At 40.3% G+C, this 26,684-nt stretch overlaps 1 protein-coding gene across 5 annotated transcripts in view; it reads right to left on the bottom strand.

Annotated features, from left to right (window-relative positions):
* LOC148014241 (uncharacterized) overlaps positions 1 to 26,419 on the bottom strand; it is an 84,820-nt gene extending 58,401 nt beyond the window's left edge. For 2 of the 5 annotated variants that reach the window (XM_087667313.1, XM_087667317.1), the window contains exons 1-4: positions 26,271 to 26,419; positions 25,960 to 26,031; positions 24,753 to 25,844; positions 22,698 to 22,831 (exon numbers count right to left, since the gene is read on the bottom strand). In XM_087667313.1, the coding sequence (XP_087523439.1) occupies positions 22,698 to 22,831; positions 24,753 to 25,684 (1,066 nt within the window). In that variant the 5' untranslated portion in view covers positions 25,685 to 25,844; positions 25,960 to 26,031; positions 26,271 to 26,419. Of the gene's footprint in view, positions 1 to 22,697; positions 22,832 to 24,752; positions 25,845 to 25,959; positions 26,235 to 26,270 lie in introns of those variants that run through there. The other 3 variants (XM_087667316.1, XM_087667315.1, XM_087667314.1) reach the window with 3 other exon arrangements.
* Between the last annotated feature and the right edge of the window lie 265 nt (positions 26,420 to 26,684).

Here is a 26,684-nt window from a genome sequence, read left to right on the forward strand (position 1 = left end):
GTACAAGATTTCTCTACCAAATTTGAAGACATAGACAAAGCAAGAGTAGCTGAAACAAAGAATAGAAATCTAGCCAAGGGTCGCGACCCGCATCAACATATCCATCAAAATTTCGACAACTCACATGCAATTTAACATGGCATGAGGATTATTTGTTAGTCAATTTTGTTGGGGATTGAAAGATGATGCTAAAGATTTTTGGCTCACCATGCTGAAGGTACATACACTTAGTGAATTTATTTCTCAAACAATTGAATGTGACAACTGCATGTTTAAGAGAAGATAAGGACATCGAGAAGCCACTTTGAATTCAAGCATGATGAAGACTTTTAAAGACCCAACCACCCTAGAAGATTAAGTAATTGAGGCAAAGCCTATGCAAGTGATATGAAATTGTTCAAGCCATTGACAGCTCAAGAAAAGCAAAGGCAGCGCATTAATGGATTATGCATGTGTTACGGCCAATCTAGAAACATTGATAAATATCATCCTAACAAAGAAAGGATGAGAACTCATGGCGCCACTACTCCATCACTGTCATGAAACATCGACGTTCAAGAAACCCAAAAGAATGTCTCCTATCCACAAATCCAATATTTAGCTTTATGTAACCAATAAAGATTCACCTCCAGGAATAACAAATAGATGGACAAGCCTTGTTAGACTCTAGAGCCACAACATGCTTCATGAATGAGAAATTTGCAGAGCAACATGGTATACAACTTCTAAGAAAAGCAAACCCAATATATGCAAAAATAATTGATGATCGACCTCTTGCTTCAAGAGACGTCAAGTATGAGACTCAACCCATAAAAGTTACACTAAGGAATCTTGCATCAAATATAGCCTTCATCATCCATTGCCAAAATAGTTTCGTTGTTATTGAGCTACCTTGACTAGAATTACATAACCTCGATATCAATTGTAGATCTAGAAAGATCGAAGCAAGGCCATTGCAAAATAATAAAAGAAAGAATTCTCAACCAATATACATTGGAGCAAAGATGTTCACGCATCAACCAAAGAAGAATCCTTTATTTTTAATTTATACAATTCCAGTGGAAAAGCCAAAGGACAAAAGCCTAGACACAACCCCAGCTCAATATGCAAAGTTCAAGGATGGGTTTGAAAAGAAGAATGCAAATATACTACCAAAACACTAACATTATGATTGTGCAATAGATTTATAAGAAGCTCAACCTTCTTTAGACCCATCTATAAGCTATCCCATGATGAATTAGAAGAGCTCAACAAATACATTGATGAGAATCTTGCCAAGGGATTCGTATGTTATTCAAAACCTCCAATGGGTGCTCCAATTCTATTTGTCAAGAAAAAAGATAGATCCCTATGTATGTGTGTGGATTATAGAGGGCTCAATAAAATTACTATCGAGAATCACTAGCCTCTTCCCTTGATTCTAGATGTCATGAGGACATGTACTTTTGAAACCTTACTTAACATGTAGATTAATTTTTAATCACATGATTAAGTAAATGTTACACATGTGAGGTGCAACTACGGTTAGAGTAAATTTACAAGCCCGAGACCTGAGAAAATCACGGAATGTCAAAGACAAAAGTTGCTATAAGTTATGTTGCACATGTACTTGGTGGTATCTGGTGTCAATTGTTAGCCTAGGTCTTAATTTGGCCATAAGTGTCAGTTGGTGACACTAGAGATGTGGTGTTTAATGGTACCTAAAGCCGATCTAATGGTCAAAGATGACACAAGGAAACTCTGGACTGGAAGATGTCTAGCCAGTTTAAATATTGGCCAGTCACATTATTTTTCTGGGCATCGAAATAATTATTAGATTAATATTTAGTAATTAAAGGCTGAAAATTAATATTTAATGATGAATAATGTTGGAAAAACCATTTGGGAAGGCTGCCACTTGGCAAACTTACCCCTACAGGTTGGTAAAAGGCTGAAGAAGAGGAAAAACGAGATCATTCTTGCTGTAGCAAATGTGGGAGAGCTGTGAGCAGCCATGGCCAGCCTATTTTCAACCATTGCAGCCAACCACGAGTAAGTTTTGAGGAGGCGATTGCAGATTCAAACCCTCCACAACTGGGCAATTGCATCCAAGTACAAGGTGACAACAGATTTTGATGTCTCAGCTGCTGTAGGCGACAACATTTTATACTGTTGTCGCAAGGTAACAACTGCATTTGATTGATTTTCAATCATTCTTCGCAACAAAACTCTGAATTTTCTCTCTATAGCTTTCTCTCTCATCTCCCAACCATTTCACAACCTTGCTCCGAAGATCTCAACATTTGGTGTTGAAAACCCTAATTTATAGCAAAAATTAGGGTTTAGCAACAGCCTCAAGAAGTGTGCCAAAAATTGAAAGCTCCAAGACTTGGATTTTTCAAGGCTGAAGGTGAATTTCAGCAAAATTCAAGTGGTGGACTAGCCAACCATTAAATTTGGGGCATTTCCATTATCTATGAAGTGGGTAAAGACCAATTAAGTGCTTGAATCAAGGGGCAAATTAGATTGAAGACTTGCTGGTCACTTTGGACAGCAAGGGGAGTTTGGATTGCGAAGGGAATCGGGAGAATCCCATTGAAAATCTTCTTCTTCAATAAAGCTAAAAATATACCGAAAGAGGCACCGATTTTGGAGCCAATCGGGTGTGATTTGTCCAAGATCAGTAGGTAAATTTGTATTTTCAGATTTGCATTATTGTTTGTTGCTGTAATCAAGTTGGAATCAAGGATTTACTACCCATCCACGAAAGGAAGGCTGGTTTCCCTAGAACTCATTGAATGACTTGGAAAAGCCAAAGTCTTCACCAAGATAGATCTTCATGGCACATCTTATCAAAGCAAAGCAAGGTGATGAATGGAAGACGGCTTTTCACAGGAGGTATGGGCATTTTAAATATGTTATCATGCCAATTGGTCTCACAAATGCTCCAATAGTTTTCCAACATATGATGAATGATATCTTTCAAGAATACTTGGACAACTTTATTGTGATCTATTTGGATGACATCTCAATTTTTTCCAACTAAGAGGAGCATGAGCATCATGTCAAAATAGTCTTAAATAAATTGCAAGAAGTAGACTTGTATGCAAAGCTAAAAAAGTGTTATTTCCATCAAACTAAAGTTGAGTTTTTGTAATATGTCATTTCTAAGAAGGAAATTTCTATGGACCCTAAGAAGGTACAAACTATTCTAGAATGGGAGACTCTTCATTTGTATGAAATGTTCAATGCTTTTGGGATTTGCAAATTTTTATCGAATCTTTATTAAGAATTACTCTAATATTGCTGCATCTCCAACCAACCTAACTAGAAAGGCCAAGTTTGTATAGGATCAAAAGGTTAAACAAGCCTTTACCTCAACCCACATTCTCATTCATGCAAATCCATTGAAGACCTTTATCATGAAGGTAGATGCCTTAGTTTTTGCACTTGGAACTGTTCTATCCCAAATCGATGATGACAATTGAGTTCATCCAATAATTTCCAGTCGAGAAAATTCTCCACTACAAAAATCAACTATAAAATTCGTGGTAGAAAACTTCTAGTTATTATGGACTCCTTACAGACCTTGCAATACCTACTTGAAGGCTCCCCTCATAAGATCACTATCTATATCGATCACAAAAATCTAGAATATTTTGTGACTTCTTGTGTCTTCAATCATCTCCGAGCAAAATGGAGTGGTTTCCGATCTAGATTTGACCTCGTCATTACATATAGGCCTAGCCACCAAGAAGGGAAGCCAAATGCTTTATCTCAAAGATCCTACTTGGCACCAAATGAAGTCAATGAAGCCCATGACTAACACAATTCAATAATCGTGAAACCTGAGCAACTGAAACCCTGTTAAGCTCTCTTGAATCTTAACTTCTTGACATGACCAACCTGGCAAAGAACCCATACCCAATTAATAACTCATACCCCAATATCTCTAGAATTTGCACCTCTTCAAGTCTCTCTCCAACCATTTGAAGCAAAGAATCCGTCCCCAATTAGTAATTCATATCCTAATATCTCTAAAATTTGTTGTTATTTGAGTCTCTCTCCAACCATTTCAAGCAAGAGTAGTCCCCCTTGATTCATAGCCTTAGGACTTAAACTATTTAGCACAACCTCTTACCTTAAAGCAAGAACTCTTTATTACTTTCTACATACAAAAGTAAAGTCTCATTCTGTTGCAAAAGTGTACTACCTTAATCCCTAGAATCATTGTTCTAAGTTTTTTTCAATACCCTAAGGGCGATTTTCCTATGTGATCCCTAGTTTCTCTAACTAAGAAATGTTCAATTTTCCCTATCATTTACTTTCCTTACTTATGTGTATTTTTAACTAGGAAATTGATAGGAAATTCCCTTTTTTCTCCTTCCTATGTAGACAAATTTTCCTGTGTGGGAAAATGTTAAGAGTAGCTACAAGCAAAGCCCTAAAAGACTGTGGATTCTTATCAAAGATCAAGAAGGAAATTACAAAAGATTCATTCACCAAGGACATAAAGAGGCAATTACATCAAGGCCAAGAACAAACTCAAAGGGATTTCTAGGGCATTGATGGACTTCTCTATTATAAAGGACTCTTCTATATTCCTCATGATCCTTTGCACGTGGATACATTCAAAAAGAGACACGATCTCCCCTCGACATGGCATTTCAAGGTTAACAAGACAATGGAGCTGGTTTCGAGGGATTATTTATAGCCGTAAATGTAAAAACTAGTCAGGGACTGTGTGTGTTTTTGTGACATGTGCAATCGAGCTAAAGTCCCTAGTCATCAACCTCATGGCCTTCTTCAACCATTACCTATTCCAAGTAATCCATAGTTATCCTTATCCGTGGGCTTCATTGTTGAACTATCTTCTTTCACAAGATATGATTCCATTTTAGTGGTGATTGATTGATTCACAAAAATGGCACACTTTATCCCAAAACAACCAAGAGTATCAATGGGAAAGGAACAGCAAGGTTCTTCCTAGAACAGGTACATCGACACCACGGATTACCTAATGATATTGTATGTGTTCACAATCCGCGACTTATATCTGGGTTTTGAAAAAGCCTCTTTAAACTTCTAGGAGTACAAGTGAATCTTTCTTCAACCTATCACACACAAAGTGATGGACAAACAAAAAGAGTAAATCTATTCTTGGAGCAATGCCTAGATGCACAATCAACTACCATTGAGACAATTGGATGGATCTATTATCCCTTGCTGGGTTTGCATACAATAATTCCTTCCATGCCTCCACTCAATTCACACCATTCTTTGCTAATTATGGTCAACACCCAAGGATAGATAATAATGTAAGATCACAGGAGAAGAATCCAATTGCAACAAACTTAGCTTAATACCTCTTTGATATTCATAAAGAGTTGCAACCACAAATCAAACAAGTTCCAAAAAAAGCTAAGAGAGATGTAAATAAGCTGCACCTACAACATCCATTATACAAATTTGGAGATCAAAGTTTGGCTTCTTCAACTGATCTATGTTCTTCTCGCCCCTCCCAAAAATTGGAATATCAACGACTTGGGCCTTTCAAGATTCTAGGCCAAGTAAATCTAGTCACGTATAGTCTCTAGCTTCCCCCGTCCAAGAAAATCAATCTTGTATTCCATGTTTCAATCTTGGAACCATGTCATACATGCAATATCCCTGAAAGAATACCAAAGCCATCACCTCTAATCATAATCAAAGTTCAGCAAGAATATGAAGTAGACAAAATCTTGAATTCGAGAATTTCAAGAGGCAAATTACAGTGTCTTGTCCATTGAAAGGGCAATGATGCAAGTGAACAAACCTGGAAACCAACTTCACATCTTCAAAGAGCTTCTCTTAAAGTTCACAAATTTCAAAGATTACAATATCTTACTTAGTGGAAGAGCTGTAGTAATAGAGTTATCTCAAAATCAAGTTTTAGTTCAATTTCTCTTTCAAGTTCTTCTCTTATAAGTTGTGAGAGCAATTTCCTCACGCTCAAAGAGCACTTATATTAATAACAATGATCATGCAATGCTGAGGGAAGGTACAATAAGGAAGGGAGACCAATATTGAGGATAAATGTCGAAACTTATAGAATACCAAGAAAGAATAAGAACCCCCTCTCAACCACGGACATTGATAACAAAGGACAGAGAAACCAAATGTCAATCTTTGCATGGTACCAAGAACCATGATGAGTTTGATGATAAAGATGAAGATAGAGCTAATACCCCTTAGTCGGAATGGCCGAAGGAGAATCAACCATTTGGATACATGGAACATGTCCATACTCAATCTCAAAAGATGGCTCCTCTACTAACCAAGTGACATAAGCAAGTCCGAACCTCAAGCTTGAGAGAGGGCTTCATGCTAGTCAAGAAAATGACAAGATACTAGTCCACCATGCAAATGGATCAAATGGATCAAGAAGGAATGCTTGACCCTTCTCAATTGCAAAAGCAATGAAAAGTCAACCACCAAGGTAATCAAGATGAACATGTACAATCTCAAGAGAGGGCTCTAATGTTGATCAAGTGTCATAGGTATGCCTAGAACTCAACCTTGAGAGATGGCTCCAATACTAGCCAAAAATGAAAAGGCACAACCACCAATGCAACAATCCACCTTGTCATGGAAAAGTAAGCTAATAGAAGTGTAGGAAATGGTGGTTAAATGACTAAAAACCACCTCAACTGAAAAGAAAGAAAGACAAATGCCAAGATAAAAAACAAATGCCCAAGACCCAATCTTGAAAGAGAAGATACTATCTCCATCTCCGTGCCAATGGAGGCAATACTCACCAAGGCAAGAAACAAAAAAGCAAACCTTTAGCCTAGGTAAGACAAATAAAATACCTAAGGAAAACTAGCCAAAGGTTCCCAAGGATGACCTAAGATACCTAAGAAACTAGCCTAAGGAAAGATAACGACCAAACTAGTCAAAGATCCCATGAGACGCTAACTAAGAAGGGAGATCCAAGATCCACCGCACCAATGGCCAGCCACTAATGAATTGGATATCAAGGAGTAGAAGACCCCCTCTCAATCTCCTTGGTGTGGCACTACCACTGCCAAAAGGGATTGAGGTTGATTTGGTAGATAGAGTGTTGTCCTCTAAATCAAAACCATAATGCCTCAACAAAGCCTCCATTGGAGCAATAGTTGAGAAGGTTTTAGAGGATCCAAAGATGGAGTGGTTTGGGCCATCACGAATCAGCACATGATGTATAGTGTAATCAGAAAAAAAACCAAGCAATCCACAATAGCCTCAATTAACTCTTTAGAAAAGCACACACTCTGATACCATGTGGAGATATGCTACATTTTTTAAAAGAAAACATTGGGTATAGAGCCACGATTGAAACACAAATATCTCAAACATAAACACAAAACACAAAATGTAAAAAAATAAAGCACGAACACGAACACGAACACAAACAAAGAAAAAAGATAACTTTGAAGTGAATGAATGAATGTCATAAATGAAGGAAAGAGTGTACAAGATGCTCAAGGACAAAGTTGTCCAACAACCAATGGTTCTCGTGAGAGCAGAGTGAGAGAGGTGTTAATGTGTGACACCTGACCAAAGACAGATCCGGAGTGTTGCAACCACCAATCAAAGCAAAGATGAGGCTGAAATGGAAGAGCAACAAGCTGGAAACCAAAAGGCAGCAATTTGTGCGGCTCACAATGGTAAACACAAGACGGTAACCGCATGAAGAAGCCCAAAAAGATCCATTACACATAAAACCTTCATTACATCACCTAGCCCTCAGCGACTTACAACCCGTAGTGCTTCATATTGAAGTGCTTTGGTGCTAAGCAAAGAAAAGTACTTCAAACACAACGGAAGAATAACATTAAAAATGAATGAGTGACACAAAACATGAGTGTGAACCACAAGGCATGAAAATCCTAAAGCTAAGTAGCCAAAACCACACATTCAACTCATCAGCCTAATGAGTTGAACTAATTTGACTTCAAGTATCACCTATCATCATCAAAAAAATGGTCAAAGCAAAAGAATCAATCGATTACTAAAACGTGCATTTGAGGCATTTTTACACATGAGAATTGGAATGTCTCCTTTTAGACCCTTTATAGTTACAAAGTCCAAGTACCCTCCGGTTTATTCCACAATGATGTGAATTATCAATCTAGAAAAGTGTTGGAGAGGATTGAGGCACTAATGAAGTAGTGCAAGGAAAATATTCATAAGGCTTAAAATACTATGAAGTCATATGTTGATGACAAAAGAACGCATATAGTTGTGCATGAACAGCCGTCAAAGCATTAAAAAGGTTGTGTTATGAGCCTTTCGAAGAAGATTTGAGTTTTTATCACCTCTTGTGGTAAAGTTCTTCTATGAATGGGTAAGGAGGTCCTAGCCATTTGCCTTTTAAAAGCCAAAAGGGGACCACTCAACACATGCGAAGTTTATTCAAAGGCAAAATTGGATGTTTTATGGAGTTTACGTGGAATTTTAGGCCTTTATGCACTACAAGGTCGTGTTCCTACCAACTCTTCACCAATATCAAAAGCTTCCCACCACATAACTATCCAAGGAAGCTATTGCCCACTTGCATCTAATGCAAGGGCATATTCTTATTAGAGACAACTCTTTTATCCCGATCTAAGACGATGGTCAAATGCAAGTTATTCCAATGGAAAATGGTGATGTCCATAAATTGGAGGTCTTATATGTCCTAGGCCTTGGCTACCATTTACTCTTAATGAACAAGATATGCAGACTAGGCCTCATTGTGGAATTTGATGCTATTTCCTTCAAGATTCTAGATGGCCAAGCTCGATAGGTGGTGTGTCAAGGGACAAAGAACAATGGCATTTACAAACTTCAAAGCACTAAGGCCCTCCCTTCTTATCTCCTTTCTTCTCAATCATAGACCAAGCTATGGTATGCTAGGTTTCTTCACCTCAAATACAAGTATCTTCAAAAGGTGGCTTGTTATCAACCGGTCTGTTGCCTACCAAATGTTGGAGTGAGCCATGCCCCTTGCGTATCCTACATCCAAGGCGAGCAATAGCATGATGCCATTCTAAACAAAGCTTCATTTGCCGACCACGGCCCCCTTGGATCTTGTGTCTACAAATTCATCTAGGCCAATGCAACAAGAATCCCTTAAGGAAAGTACCTATTTCATGTTGATTGTCAATGATTTTAGTAGGATGACTTGGGCTTGTTTTTTGCAAGTTAAGTCATAAGCCTATTCACATTTTCAAGATAGCTCATCTTTGAGGACAATCAGTCTAGTCAAAACCCGAAGACTATTAGATCTGACAAAGGCGACAAATTTGACAAAAGCGGGTGCAGCAATGAAAGCATGAGAATGCGTTGTAATAGATAGCACACCACAAGAAAGAGAAAAAAAGACCAAAAGAACAAAACATTACAAAAGGAGAACTCAAAGATATACTCAAGAAATGGAATCCATATACCAAGACATGTCACATGAGACAACCATGTACAACAACGAGTCACCGGCTACGTGAGCATTGGCACCGGCTATCTCTCCAACAAGACCTACTCTACAAGTCTATAAGTGATGAATGACTAAGCAAGAAGATGCCCAAGTCATAAATACACCACAAAGCAAGAAAAGTTGACCAACAAGTAAGATAATAATAAAAGCTCATTGACCATAAAATGATAGCTAAATCCTCAAAAGAAGGCACCAAGAAAATGCACAAAATAAACTCATGTGCCCAATGTTGCACTAAAATAAGCATTACATGCTGAATTAGCCTCTTAAACAAGCCCAAAAACACTTAGTTAACAAAAACCCTAAAATGGTGCACAATTCGAGAGAGTTTTAAAACAGTGTGCGGTATAAGGTCCCAAAACTTTCTAAAAATAAGTAGGTTGCCCTCCATTCAATCTAATCTTATTTTCGCAGGTTTTAGTCCATTTAGCTTCGCTGCCCACACCCCCTTTGCAGAGGACATCTCAACCCAAGCTGTCCATTGTTTTCTACATCAATCTAGCACTTGTATCCAGCCTCCTTGCTGATTCACACTGTTTCCAATGAGTGACTGCTGCTGATTGCTGCATTGCTGTCGTACAACCTGTCCACGTCAACAAACTACTATGTTTGCAAGTCCCAACTTCCATCCAACCATCAATGACCTCATCCCAATTGTCGCCAACAATCTGCCACCTGTGTTTACTTTGCAAGCTGCTACCACATCATCTGTTGCATGTGTTTAGAGTGCAGATTGCTGCCACGTTGTTGATTGAATCTACATTTGCAATTTCTCTCTCTTATACCTATCCCAACACTAATCCAACATCACTATTTGCTGTGTTTGCTGCTATGCAACACCCAAAGGCTGCCTTGCTGTGTTTCAAGATCCGTCAAGAGTATGACACACTCTCCTCCTCATCACCTCTGCCTCAATCCTTGAGACACGAGTCCGGGGTACAATTTTCATTCCCTTCACAATTTGTTTGTTGTATAAGCATTGTATATTTAATATTCAATCATTCATTCAAATTAACATTGTGTTCATTGTCTCTAAGTTACCCTATTTGTAACTGTGTTCAATTGAGTTTATGCTTTGTCGTATGCTTTCATTTATGTTTCTGTATTATGGTATTTCTTCACACCGAAGCTCACTCATGAGCTAACTAATCTCCTAACGCCCTCTCTAAGATTATGGGTGATTTAGTATGATACAGTGATACAATGACTCATCATAGGACATACAACAATAGCCATCAAAATTGGATCATGGATACCCAAGCAATGGATGATCAAGCCATTACTAAGGTGCCTTGGAGAGAACCTAATGTCGTTGACCATATCAACTCTTAAAAATAGAGAAGAATCATAGCAACTTTGTATGTCTATCAACAATGCCTCGCAAGAGCATATATGACCATCCTATCAACAATGCCTCCAAGCATGCGTCACCAAGGATTCCCCACCTTTGGCTAGACCACCAAAGTGTCCCTAGTGAGTTTGAACTAGCAACCAATCCCATTCTTTGTCAAGAAATGACCCATCATGAAGCCAAATATCAATCCTTATTCTTATATTCTTGAAACCTCTTGAATTGCAATCAATGTGGAAGAAAACCTTTGCACCTACATACCTATATATATGACCCACTCATGAAGCCAAATATCAATCCTTAATTCTTAGATTCTAAAAACCTCTTGAATTGCAATCGATGTGGAAGAAAACATTTGCACCTATATATCTATATATATGAGACTCACTTGCCCCACCTCACCACCCTCTCTAGCACTAGAGAGTCATGAGGATGGCCAGATTTGTTAGACAGTGTCATTTCTTGGGAAGTCGGCACGTCAACAATCGAACAGCAAAGCAGTACGACCAGAGTGCAGGCGTAGAGGATGCCACGTCAGCTGGTTGAACAGGGTGCCACGTGGCACAGTTTTTGCAATCAGCCAGTTTTCTGCAGTCGGCCGACTTGGTGCTAGGAATTTCCTATTTTTTGGCTATTTATAGCCGGTTTTGTGGCACACTCCATTTGTGGCTAAGACAGACTGTGCTCGGGCTGACGGAGATCGAGGTCATCAAGTCGAAGACATACACAGATATTTCCTCTACCCCCTTGTGTATTTCTGCACTCTTATACAATATACTACACCGCAGATTTTCTGTGTTTACAGTCTCCTTTTCTCTCTCTTCTCTCTATGTTCACTCTCTCTCAGTCTTTGTCCTACGCTTCCACATCGCTACACTCTGACATGGTATCAAAATGGTGAAGATGGACTGACTCAGGGTTAAATATATCTAAAGAGGAGATTTCAGGGGGACACAAGCTTGCGTTTCCAAGATTCGAGGGCAAGCGGGAGGACTGCGCATCGGATCAAGGCTGAAGCGATCGTGGGCATGCGGGAAAGGAGTCTAATCGGTGAATTTGCTGCAGGTTATTGCTGTTCAAAGGGGAGGAAGGCTGTGTTTGAGGCCTTCCATTGCAGATTTTACCTTTTCATCGCCTCCAACAGGTGAAGAAGGTTTGGGCAGCGGAGGAACCAGCCCTAGAAGGCTGCATTTTCACAGACAGAGGGGGCTGATTTTGCGTTTTTGCAAGGATTGCACGTTAACATGTTTACAGAGACTCATTTGGAGTTCCAAGCGATCATGGATAGAAAGGTGCATGTCTACCAACTCTTCCATCAGATCAAAAGCTTGATGGTGACAATTATCACATCTGGCGGGTGATGATGTTGGCCATTTTGGAGTCCTATGATTTGGCGCAACTAGTGATGGAGGAGATTAACAAGCCCTCGATGAGGCATGAGTCCAAACTCTCTTCCAATGCTCGTGCGGAGTTGACCAAGGCCCAGTCTCATTGGGACAAACTGAATGCCAAGAATCGTTCTTTCATGTTTCTGTCTTGCACCACAACCGTGATAGCTCACATCGAGCACTTGACGGTGGCTCGTGAGATATGGCTGGAGCTCGACCAGATGTACAACCGGATGACCCTGATAAAGAGGGTTTCTTTGGAGATGCAAATGCGGACTTTGTCCGTAAATAAGTCTTCTTCGCTTCGAAAACACAGCAACAAGCTTCGACAGCTTCAAATGTAGGTTCAAAATGCGAGAAAGCCTATTTCCTCCGAAGACATGGCCATCACTTTACTATCCCAGTTGCCGCCACGATTCGGTACCTTTTATTCCGCTCTTATTGCATCAGGACGGGAGTCGACTCTTCGGTGGGAAGAGTTGGTTCCTATGGTCTTGGACCAAAAGAAACAATTGAAGGGACAGAATGCTTCCAAATCAGAGGCATAAGTTGGTCAAGCCTCTCAAAAGAAGGGGAAGGACCAAAAGAATAAGGAGAACAACAAATCTAAGAAGGACAAGGAGAAGGAATCGACTTGCCATATTTGTGGAAAGGCCGGTCATTGGAAAAAGGATTGCCTCGACAAAGATAAAAAGGATACCAAAAAGTAGAACACGAAGGATTCTGGAGCAGTGGCTACACCCTCATCAACTGCTTTTCTACACTTAGCAATCATTGAGAACTCTACATCGAAGACTTCTGATGCTGCGATGACAACTCCCCAGGCTCGAGAGTGGATCGTGGACAATGGTGCCTCCCGACACATGACTCCTTCCGTTGGTGTCGCCCATTTGCGACCTTCGCGTGGACAGATTCTCATTGGAGACAACTCTTCTGTGTCTATTGCTACGCGGGGTGAGATGCAGCTTATTCCAAATGGACGTGGTGGTACCCACACCTCTGAGGTGTTGCATGTGCCAGGATTGGGATATCATTTACTTTCGGTCCATAAGATTTGTGCTCTTGGCCTCTTGGTGGAGTTTGACAGTGATATTGTTCGAGTCCTTGATCGTGGATCGAGGAAGGTTCTCTCTGCAGAGTATGAGGAGAATGGTGTCTACAAATTGAAGTCTTATTTAGCTCTTACTTCTCTTCTTCTTACTTCTCAAACACAGTTCGAGTTATGGCATGCTCGGTTTGGCCATCTAAACTACGAGTACCTTCGGAAGGCGTCGCGAGGGTCATTTGTCCGAGGCTTGTCGGACAGAGTGATGAGCCATCAGCCATGTGTCTCTTGCATTCCTGGAAAACTGCATCAGGATGCGATTCCCAACAAAGCTTCTAGGCGATCTACTTTACCCATGGAGCTTGTATCTATAGATCTTTGTGGCCCGATGAGGACCGAGTCCCTGAAGGGAAGCTTGTACTTCATGTTGATCGTAGATGACTACAGCAGGATGACTTGGGCCTGTTTCTTGACTTTGAAGTCAGAGGCTTTCTCTCATTTCAAGGATTGGCTTCTCTTTGAGGAGAACCGTTCTAGCCGGCGACTAAAGACCTTGCGTTCAAACAAAGGAGGTAAATTTATATCTAATGAGTTTGCTCGTTTTTGTGCAAATAGGGGCATTCACCAAGAGTTTACTAGCACCAACACTCCCCAAGAGAATGGCATTTTGGAGCGGAGGAACCGAAGTGTGATCGAGATGGCATGCACCATGATGAAGCACCGACAGACACCTCAGTTTCTGTGGACCGAGGTAGTGGCTACCGCAGTTCACATCCTCAATCGATCTCCCACTTTGGCCGTTGACAAGATGACACCCTTTGAGGCTTACTTCGAGACTAAGCCTGATGTCTCTTATTTCAGGATCTTTGGGTGTGACACTTATGTGCACATTCCGAAGACGCAGCGTGATAAGTTCGAGACGGCTTCCCAACGACAGGTTTTTGTTGGCTATGGCTCCCAATCTCAAGGTTATCGTTTGTTTGATCCCATCAAGCGGGATGTCTACATGAGTCGAGATGTGTGGTTCATGAAAGTTCCAACCACGGAGGGGGGTGAGGAGCATCCCGTCCTTGGAGATCCAAGGGAGAGTTAGGCTCCCGAGACAGTTCCTTTGGAGCTAGAGCCTCTTGATGGAGATTCTTCTTCTGATTCTGAGTCTTCTCTTCAATCGGCAACCCCCGAGGAGCTTCCGCTGGTGGATATTCCGGAGTCTTCAACAGATGGAGAGCAACGAGGAGAGGTTCGTCCTCCTCCTCGTTGCGCCCGTGACACACTCCGAGATTCAGGGATCGAGGGGATCCTTGAGGAGTGGGAACAACAGAATGGACCGCGGAGATCACGACGGAATCATGCACATTCTTCGGAGCTTGTTTGCTCCAACCCACAAAATGGCATGAACTATATAACCTATGAAGCAATAGTGTAAAGTCTATACTTGATACTTTTGACCGTTGGAAGTTTCTTTCTCTTTTATTCCAAGGCCTAAGATGGACCTTAAGTCAAGTGCTTCTATCGAAGCTGTTGCATGTGGGATTGGCTCAATTTCCATGCCCAATCACTCTTTTTCTTGAATAGCAATCATTATTCCTCGTACATATTTGGCACGTCCATGAAACCTCCAAGATTTGGACCAAGCTATCAAAACCATATTGAGTGAAGACCTTCACACACGAATGACCATTGAGATGTGACAAAGACAACTCTCTATCTTTGATTCCCCCAACACGAGTAACACATCAAGAAGATAGAGGAGATTCGAGATGAAGTCCGTGCAATTGAGGACATGGCTATAACACTCTTAATCACATCTCCTACACCCAAGTATAATGTTTTCTACATTGGTCTTCCCACCTCTCATGTACAAGTCACCACCACATGGGAGAAATCAATACCACAAGAGAACCGGCACAAGAAGACCAACAACAAGGACAATCATCAATGCTTTTGCAATTATTCCATCCGAGAATAGACAAAAGAGAGATAAGAAAATAAAATGGGAGTCAACATCACAAAGAGGAAAAATGTAAGGGGTTTCCCAATTGTCTTTACAATGGAAAGACCTCACATCCCTAGAAGAAGTGTTGAAAGAAATACCCTCACCTTCATCCAAATGCACACCGTGGATCAAATGAGTCTATGCCTATATCCAAATATGCTCCTGTTATTACAAAAAAGTCCAATTTTCTTCACACTCATCAAGTAGAGGTTTCTTCCATGGCTTGCTAATCTTCTAAAAAGCCTAGGCTCATTGATAGCAACATATCTAGTCATATGACATTCAAGTGTGATTGGCTCTAAGATCATTGTCATCAAGAGAGCTCCATCACTGTAGGTGATATTTCCTCCATGCTTATTTTTGCCATGTGGTGTGGACACCGTGCCATTACTTGGCACCCATCCTCATTCAAGCTACATGGCAAAAGTCTTATGTTTCGCATGCAGGCTTCCATCTATGATCTCCTATCCATACATGGCAATACAACACTCCATATAACGGTGATGTTCACCAAGAAAACCGTCTTTGTAGAGCATGCTACCTTAAGCAAGATGTGAAAGATGACCTGGAGCATCAAAGTGCAATGTTTGTTGGCTAAGGTGCTCGCTCTATAAGTAGTTGAATCTATGGATGATAATGACAACAAACAAACTCAAAACTGTAAAACATGACAACAAAGACAACGGTAGCAAGGGAAATTGATAAGAGCTAGGCTCGACAACAACCAAGGCAACTAAGTGGCAGCAAAACACATCATCTAGACTAGGTAGTAGCCTCCAATAGCAATGGCGAACCTCAAGGTAGTTGGCTGATGTCTTCCAAAGCAAGGCAACCACTTAATGGGGAAGCTCTTGAATGGGGTGAGAACAACAACAACTAGAGACAACTGATGGCTGAATGCATCAAGAGCGAGTTTCGTGCACCTTTGAGTATCACCTTGGTGACTACTCTGTCTCAATTTTTTTTGGTAAAGCTCACATTCTTGGACTATATGTGCTTGTATTTAAGTCTTCCTCTCTTCGACAATTATGGTGGACTGCATATTGTTCCCATCTTAGCTATTGATAGTCTTCTTCAACAACACCCGTGCCATGTATTTGTTTTTAATGGAAATCCTACTACCTACAATTGATTGCAAGGTGGAGTATGACTCTCTCTCTCCATCTTAGGACTCTTCTTGGGCCAAGGGGTATTGCCCTCAAAATCAAGGCTTGCATTAACATTAAATTGTCATGCTCTAATTCCTAATTTTACTCCTTTAAGACAATCTCAAAAAGCTTTATTTATATTAGGAGTCTTTATTTGTGCAAAATAGGACAAATGCCCAAAAATTCCCTATGAAAGGGAATGTTGTGGGCATCCCAATGTCTTATCTCAATTCTCATAACCAATCTCTTGTCTTCTCCATCAGCTTTCCTCTCTCATAGCACCTAGTCAATTGCCTCTTACTAAAGCTGCTCACTGCCTTGGCATCACTTAGAGCTCCCATCCACACTGCTAGAGCTGCTACCCATGTATGTTGGTTGTTGCTGCTCAATCAAGACCTATGGCCCGTCTACATTTTCAAGTTTCCACCATCTGGAGGCTGTCACCCATCAGCTGCTGCAATCGATACATCATCAACAAGCTGCCTTCCCTGAGGCTGCTGTCCATAATCTGAAGTTATTGTTGCCACCTGTTTTAGAGGGCTGCTACCTGCATTTTCTGTTGCTGCTCCTTCCGCAATCTATATCCCATGATATAGGCCAATCCCCCGTCTTCCGGGGGGATTTTCCAATGAGGCTACATCTGCATTTTGTTGATAGCTTCCCTTAAAGTTCACTTTTTATGTGCCATCAGCTATGAAGGATTGTGTTTCACTTCCTTCACTACTACCCACATCTCTCCAATATTTTCATCAATGTCACCTTGCTCAAAGGACTGCATTTCACTCCCTCCAAAGTGCACATAACCACTATCAAAATCATAAGCAATGAATGAACTTACCAAAAACACAAAAACGTTTGACCATACAAAGGAAAACTAATGTAAGAACAGAACCAAGCATAAGCAATGCATCATAGTAAAGATGTACCACATGGTATTCACATAAAATGTACATCACTTGCACACCACACACATTGAACATTGATCCTCTACACAAAAATGCTATCAACGTACAATACTTTGAAAGCAACCAAAGAGCATCCAAGATCACTACATACCTGAGTTGTCCATCATGAGAGGAGTGCTGCCTCCCCCATGATTAGCAAGCAATACTTTGAATACCCTACTCTATTGAACCTAAATTCACCCAATCCAAAGTCATCTCAATTGAAATGCATCAAGTTAAGCTACAACAACTGAGGATGATCTACTAGGTCGCCCTTTTCTATCCATTTTGCATCCATAGGTGAATACTTTTGAAATTTCACCAAGCAGAGCCTAAAAACTCTACCTCTAATCTTCCTTCACTTAGGTGCCAATATCTACTCTAGTACTGAAACCTCTTCCAATTCCTCAATATCAAGTTAAATTTCAAAAGATACACCCTCAAGCACATCCCCATGGAAGGCCTTGACATGATAAGATAAGAGGCATCATGTAGTTTCCAATACGAGGGCAATTTTTGCTTGTAAGCTACATACTAGCCTTGGATATGGCACATACTTATCCTCAAAGATCTTATCATTAGTTTGCAAGATAGGTGAAACTTTCTTTCCACCTTTCACAATCTCAAATAGAGCATTGTCAATAGGATTATACACAGCGTTGTCTACCTACTCAACCAATTGCAGTTCTTGTAACCACTATGACTTATGCTCCAATATAGCATCTCAAGAGCTCCAAAACTATGGAAGTAGCCTCTTTTGCCCATCTATCTATGGATGGAAGAAAGATGAAAATTTCAACATAGTACCCATATTCTCAAATAAGCCCATATTCAACATAGTACCCATATTCTCAATTAAGCCCTTTCAAAACAAACTAGTCATGCGTGGATCTCTCACTCACTATGGATTCTAGTATGCCATGATGCTTAATATCTGTTGCAAAATAGGAGTGCCATATGATCAACCTTGATCCTCTACGAAGAGGAATGAAACTTGTTGGTTTGCTAAGCTTGCAAATGATAGTCCAAATACCATCAATGCTAATATATAACCTTGGATCCATAGCAATGCTCTACCAATGCCTATCACGAATAGGCAAAGAATACAAAAACCCTAGAACTTTTTGCCCATCATTTGACTTTCTAGCATATAATAAATTAGTGAATAAAAAGCTCAATATCATGCCTCAAAGCAAGCAAAAAGAAAAATTCTCAATTGCCTTCATCGTAGCATATCAATACTTCTATGTCTTGCACAAGGAGAATCGTGACTTTCAATCAACACTTTTGACCTTAATTCTTTGTGATGCATAATTGACCATGTATCATAAGGAAACCATGGCATTTTATATCTTGATGACATCCAACTCTGAGTGATTTACCATAGTAACTACTGAAATTTGTTGTTTCCTTGAAGTGCATCAACCACAACAACTTTCATACCCTCAATGTGCATCATATAAAATTCAATTAAACTTACAAGTGTGTGTGCCCATCTCATATGCTTCTCAAATAGCTTCATTACGGTAAGAAAATATCCTAATGTCTCGTTATCACTTTGCACAATGAAATCAACCTCCAAAAGATAATGTTTCCATGTGAAAAGGGCATGAATTACAGCAAGCAGTCCGCTTTCATAAGGCTACATGTTTCTTTAAGCACTATGCAAATCACGACTTGCATGTAGCACCGCATGGCCCCCTTATATAAAAATAACCCCAACATTGTTACCACAAGTATCACACTTTCACTAATCAATTCCTAAGGTCTAGCAATATAAACACGTGGTCTAAAGTCAACTTGTCTTTCAGCTCTTCAAATACTAAAATCTCCACCACTATTAACCAAATAGACACTCCCTTTTTCTATAAAGCATAAAGGGGTGATCGAATTTCAACAAAGTGACAAATGAATTGGCCATAGTAAGAGGCTAGAGCATAACCCTAGAAGCTCCAAACCCCATGTGCATTCTTCAAATGAGGCCAAGTACATGTAGCAACAACCTTTACAAGATTCAATGAATCTCATGCAAAAAGAACTCAATTTCCTTGTCATTAATGCTCAATTGATGCTCTCTAAGTTCATTGAACAAAATTGTCAAATTCCTTCAATGCTCCACTTCATTCTTTCAATGCACTATCATGTCATCAAAGAATGTGCTCACAAATACCCCATGTGTGAAAGATCCTATCCATCATCTAATTTAATGTGACCAAAGCATTTGTGAGACCAAATGGCATAACCAAGTACTTATTCAACCTGAATGAAATCTTGAAAGGTGTCTTGTGTACATCCTCGAGCCTTATGCATATTTGATGGTACCAACTTTTTAAATCAATGCAATTGAAAAGAGTAGAATCTTGCAATTTATCCATCACATCATCGATTCTAGGAATCAGAAAACACTTAATCATGATTTTATTCAAAGTACAATAATTGATGCACATACATCATATTCCATCCTCCTTCTCCACAAGTAAGCTAGGAGAGCAATATGGAGATGAAATAGAATTCTTCAATTTTCAACTAAAAGAGAGCAACAATAGCAATCAGCAACAACCATACACATCCTACAATAGAACCCCTACAACCAAGAGTACCCAAAATGTTATTGCCTACAGCTCGAATTCCCAACTGAGGGTTGTCCCTACTTTTCCGTCCAACAACCCCAAACTTCCCAAAGTAGGTTCCCCTAGCATTGCATTGCATATTCTCTCTCCATGTGCCAAGTAGTAAACCTACCCATGAATTTTCAGCAAGTAATAATTGTGGAACATGAAAATTGTCTAGCACTGCCCAAGAATTGACCATTGCCCAGTCCCAATCTTAAATCCTAGCCCTATGAACTTGAAGTTGTTGAAGTTTTTATAAACCTTAGTCCAAGACATTGAATGGTTTAATTCTCTAACTTGCATGACACAAAAAGTCATTCTAGAGAGCAAATTTAATGTCTATTATCAAAATTTCACACCAAGCACCCACTTGCACATGTCCACCACAACTTCTATCAATGTCCCCCACTACTCAATCCAGAGTTTGCCTGCTCGCACATGTGCACACATCTATCATGACTCTCATTTTGACTTATTCACACATGTGCACAACCTAATTGTCCAAATGAAGCCCATCGTACCATCATCTGATTTCAAGCATCATTCCTTCATTCTCTATGTTCACGATTCCATGGATTGCTAGTATTTGTCATACACTCTCTTGTATCTACTATAAACACTAGATTGGGTTTCCTTCACTCTCCTCAAAGCCACCCTTCCTTGTCACTATGGCTTCTTGTCCCTAATATCCTATCATTGGTAAGAATGCATTTAGAGAGTTTTGATAGCTCCTCTCTATCATCATCTAGTCGAACCAATGATTTGCCTCATCCATTCTTGACTAGATATGACCCATTTTAGGGTTCTCCACTCACATTGGCAAGTTCAAGCCACCCACTTCTTAGGGTTCTCTTATCAAGAGAAACTCACACTCCTTGGCCTAATCTCTTCTTCAACAAACATCAACAATTTTCGACATTCCACCAATTCTTCTACCCATTGGATCCATTGAAGCCACTTGAAATTTTCTCCAAAGGTTCTTTAAGGCAAGCAAGAATCAAATGGCCTCTTGCAACAATTGTTCTTTTTGTCCTACAACAATACCTCGGGTTTTTCTCCATGAGTAGTATGGTTTTTCCTTGGAGTTGCAAATGTTATTATGAAGCCTGTTTGAGAGTATGTGATAGCAGGGTGTACTCGAGGCTTGGAGTTTGAGTACTTTAGAGCTCTAGTGCAAGGATATATCATGAGGGATAATGAGATATCACAAAGACATGGGCTAAACATACAATACCTTTGCAATGTTGGAGATACAAAACTAAATGTAGCTATCATAAATTGAGGTATATTGCGGCACCTACCTAGCGACATTATATGAATTCCCATGATGACAAGACTAGGTTCATGAAGATAAAAGACTTATAGATTGGTGATGGCATGGGAACCAACCCTAGAGGCTAAGATAAAAAGCCTAAGATAGCTTTTGCATGTTTGCTTTCTTTCCTTTTAAATTTCCCAAGAAAAGAGATTTCTAACGATAACCAGCTCAATCAAATAGATCAACTCTAATAATGTGAGCCTTGCAAGTAGCAAAAACCTAAACCATAAATATCTATCCACATAAACCAATAGTTTCATGTAACACTTCGTTACCTCATTAATGTACATGGGGAGTAAGCTTCATGACAATGTCTATTCAAAAAAGCCAAAAGCATTAGCAAAAGCACAAGAAATATATATGTCAAAAACATGGCAAATATCATATAAGGATCATCAATGCAAGGCATTAAGAGTAGTTGCAAGGATGAAATGACTAAACTCCCAAGAATGCATAGTTCCCTTGAATCCAAATCATCCACAACGCCCAAAATCCAACTCAATTGAAAAACTTGAAGCATTTTGATAGGTAAGATAAAAACATGCTGAATAATCAAAAGAACTTGATGAATCTCTCTACAAATAGGTGTATTGACATTGTTTTTGTGAAGCCGCTCTTCATTATCTCATTAATGTACAAGTAGGAAACACATCATGACACTCTATTCTAATCAAAACATCAAAAAACAACAAAACACATCCATATGAAAGGTGTCCAAATCACCCACATGGCAACTATCACATAGAGATTGTTGCAACAAGCATCAAAAGTCATCATAGGTCTAGAATGAGTCAAGACTATGGCCAAAGAGTAGACGGTTCCTTTGAGCCTAAATGCTCCACAAAGCCCAGCATCTGGCCAATTGAAAAATATGGAGTGTTTGAAAAGTCGAGATGAAAATCTATCAAACAACTTAAAGAATTTCCCAAATCTTTGTGCAAGAAACTTGCCACATGATTGCTGAGAAGCTCCATCAAAAGCCCCCTTGTTTTGAGTGTTGTGTATTTGCATAATTCCTACAAAAATTGCACTGACACATGCAAACTGATGCATAAGAAATTCTCTAAAGGACTATTGAAATGAGATCTAATTGAATGTTGCCAACTACCTTTTGATCAAAACAAACAAGAAGAGTGAGAGAAATGCCAAGAGCAAGCAATTGCTACAAGTACTACAAGATGAAAACAAAAGAAACACAACCAATCTAGAAGAATAGGAATGCATAAAGCTTAAACCAATATAATTGACAAGCCGACTACCTAAAGAGGACATTTACATAAATTACTTCATAAAAACTCAAGGCACTCTCTTAGTACTTCATAGCACCCCAAAATAGTAAATCAAAGGGCTACACCAGTTGTCACTTGGATTAATTATCCATGTTTGGTCCAATAATCACAACATCACAATGCATGCATACCATGAAAAGTAGAAGGCAGCCGTGAATTTAAAATTGTTGTATCAATTTGAGGCTTCCTTCGACGCTCATTGTGACCTGCAAGCCGTCTTCGACAACTTCGTTTAGCCTCATCAAACTCGGACAAGACATGAAACCTGTGATAACTATCATGTTTAGTTGTCTTACAACAAAGGTGCAAACAACTTGTGTCCAATGAGATATATGAAAAACCACCCTAAGTATCAATACCAAAATTGAAAGAGCAACTATTAGAAGTCTTTTGACATATCAAAATGCTTTTACTACCACCTTTTCCTTTACACTTCCACGATAAAAGAGAGACACTGCATTTAGAGCAATTTAGCACTTCCAAACAAGTATTATGACATAATTTTGATCCAGTGTACAGCTCCAGCTAGAGTTTGTTGAGGGACATACTTAATATCCCATGTTTTCACTTCACCTTGTTGTCCATGGCAACCAGAAAACTGAACTAGAAGAAATTCCCAATCATTGTAGCGTTGTATAAAATTCAGGAATCCAGAAATGGGGTAATGGTCTGGCAAGGGATACGCTTACTTTCCCACGCATTCTTTGCACCTTGTTATCAATGGCACAACCATAATACTACACTAGAGGAATTGCCAACCATTCTACTGCTGTAGGAAAACCAGGAAATCACCAAAGGCGTGGTCTACCATTAATGCACTGCTCAAAACAAGGTGTGAAAGGGAAGACAGGTTTCAAACACGCACTATGCTGTATTCAAACCAGAAAATCCAGAAAGGGGACAACTGTGTGGCCTATACCAATGCATTGCACAAATTACAGGATGAAAGGGCAGACTGCTGAGTCATTTTCACGACCCCTCAAACACCCCACACACTCACCTTTATAATAATCCCTTTTATTTGGCAAAGTGGGGCTTCAAGGAGAGGCACAGGAAGATGCATTGGCCTGTTGGGAATGGCAATTGGCTCACTGGTTATGAAAGAATGCACAACATTGTCCCAAACTTGGATCATGTTTAATAGCTGTGGAATAATCGTTCCTACAATCAACATGATAATTGCAACAGACTTGAACAAGCTCTTCATTCTAAACCAAGAGCTCACTGTAATGACCAACAGATTCACAAGCAACAGCATTTTTTGCTTAACTTCTGTTGTATGTGTTTGCTACAATGTGAAGGCTTTAGCCTGTCTTAAACAACTGTTGCTTGTGAACTAGGTCTTCAACGCCTGGTTAGTGAGCAAAAATCTGACTCACAGCAGCCATAGTGGTCAACAGGAAGATAATACAGCCACATACATGACCAAACTGACCATAAACTGATGACCTAATTAGTCCAAATGACAAGACTCGTCTCCAGACCAAGCTTCACCTTCATGCACATTCATAAAGTGTGAAGCACGTCAACTAGCTTCAAGTTGCAATCCCATTGGCTGCCCTAGCTTTCATCTCTCAGTGTCAGTTTCAACCAATTAAAGACTCCAAATTGCCAAGGCAATGGAGGCATCCTAAGTTACATGTCACATCTGTAATGCAAGACGCAAGCAACTAGGCTGATTGGATGTTATCAAAACCATCCTCCCGGTTAGTGGTAACACACCTAAGACAATGGGTGACAGGTGTCCTAAATTACATGTGACATCTTCTAGGTGAAATGCAAGATGCCATGTCAATCGGCATTATCAAATCCATCAAAATTCACCCAGTACATGTAACAAAAAATCTACAGAAACCAGTGATGAACACAAAGCCGTACAACAAATAGATATAAAGTTTGTAATCCAACTACATGATATGACCTTTGATTGAAATGTAAACATAGTTGGACACCTGTCAAAATATGGTAGACAGCATGAACAATTGTTAATCACTACCACCCAATTACACTCCTGTGCTACCATATTAGACATACAGCATGGATGATCCATTACTCAAAGAGAGAACTGCCAGCTTTCAGTAGACTAGGAGAAGAAACCATATTAGACATACAGCATGGATGATCCATTACTCAAAGAGAACTGCCAGCTTTCTGTAGACTAGGAGAACGACTTCAGCAGCTACTACCTGCTGCATTGTTGGCAGAAGCGCTTCTCCTGATTTGCAACCATAACCTTTCCAGCTTTAGAATGTGCCTCACATACTTTGTGCCTGCGATGGTAATCTTTGGCAGAAGTGAGATCTGTTTCACATTTATCCACTTGACAACGAGGTGGCTGTGTTCCAGCAGCATTTGCACGTTGCTTCTTGGTGGCAGTGTTAGGTTTATGGCTTGGTCTAGCAACACCTGCATCCTGAAAATACGTCCGCTTTCCTAAATGCAAACCAATCAAAGAATCACCAGAGCCAACTGAGCCTGTAGCTGTGCTGCTGTGCCGCTCATCAGTGGATACAGCTCCGGCTCCTTTTGTGCTGCCTTGGAGCTTTCCCTGTTGCTCCGGTTGAAATGTAAGCTTCCCCTCGTGACATTTGGGCTCCGAAAGGTTCCTCTTATGTTTGACTTCACTTGCCTCATACTTGAGCTGTGCAGGCCCATGGTTAGAATGACTTCCCAACTTCGGAAGTCCTGCATCATCTTCATTTACCCCCTTCCAATTACTTTCAGCATTCTTGGATGCAGTAACAACCTTTGCATTCGCACAGACACTGTGATCATTCCAAATGATGGGCAAGCCCTCATCGCTGGCACTAGCAGGAATGTTAGCAGGTGGCTTGTGTTGCTCAAGACATGACAGATTTGCGTAATCAGTAGCCCCCCCATTTTGTACAACCGTAGAAGACGAGTCCATCTCTGAGACATTCTGAAGTACAGCTGAGTGGTGGGAACCTCCATCTTTCACTGAGCCTGAATCAGCTTCCCCTGGCCAATGGTTGTGCTTCCGACTGTTGAAATCAACTCCATGGCCAAGCAAAAGAACTGACCCCGTGTCCCAGTCCCAAGGGGAAGCATTAGAGTCCCAAGCCATGCATAATCTGCACAAACAGTTCACTAAAAGCATCACAAGACATATAATAGTTATCAAATGATAGACACAATGAGTACAGAGTTCATTTGAGTCATTCGTTCTGAAGAGCTGGATTTGATCCGACAGGTCAATGCAAGCTCTCTTTAAGTACTGTTGCAGGCGGGTATGATTATGCTTGAGAGTTTACAAGCGCCTGTCTCACATATCACCGATAGAGAGAGCCATTATTCCTCCATGCGAGCTAAGCACTTTCAGTTGGTACAACAGAATGCATGTATATGGAACATGCGATGCAAGATGTTTCTTACCAGATAACTTAAAAATTGCACATGGCAGGTACTCCGCTCAGAGCTCGAGCTGGCTTCTTCTACTCAAGTCACCTGTGAGGACAATGTGGGTTTGAGCGCATGTGTGAGCTAGAGAGAGCGACAGATAGACACGGAGACAGACCCATAGAGAGAGAGAGAGAGAGAGAGAGAGAGAGAGATAGAGAATCAATGAAATTTAGCTGGATTTTTTCGAGAGAAAAAACAGCGATAATGACACTTTTCCTATCGCAAAGCTGCAGCACAACACAGGCAGCAATAATGGCTGTTGTTATTCCAAAGTGTTTTTTTACCATTGCACAGAGAATTTACAGCTCGAGGGAGCCCGGAGCTCTAGGCTCTAGGCTCTGTCTCTTCCTCTCTCTCTCTCTCTCTCTCTGTGTCTGTGTCTTTAGGCATAGAGTAGAGCAGAGTAGAGTGTGTGTGAACTTGTGTCACTTTCCTTTCTTGTTTCGTCTGATATGTTTGCTATAAGAAGCAACGTTGTATTTATTTTTTTAGTTTTTATTATTCCATGCGATCCTTGCTTATTAAATTAAAAGAGCGATATGATGCCTCCTTTCCGCTGGTTATTATTAAATGCTCTCATACCTTCACAGGCGCGCTCAGCATGTCTGGAACAGCCCTTGGGGGGATTGTCTCGAAACCACCCTCGGTCTCGAAACTGCCCCTACTGGGCACAAGCGGTTTCCCGCCTTCATGGACGG

This window comes from Lygodium microphyllum, chromosome 25 (genome assembly GCF_053477565.2).
Source record: "Lygodium microphyllum isolate KBCC chromosome 25, Lygodium_microphyllum_v1.1.10, whole genome shotgun sequence".
Lineage (NCBI taxonomy): Eukaryota > Viridiplantae > Streptophyta > Polypodiopsida > Schizaeales > Lygodiaceae > Lygodium > Lygodium microphyllum.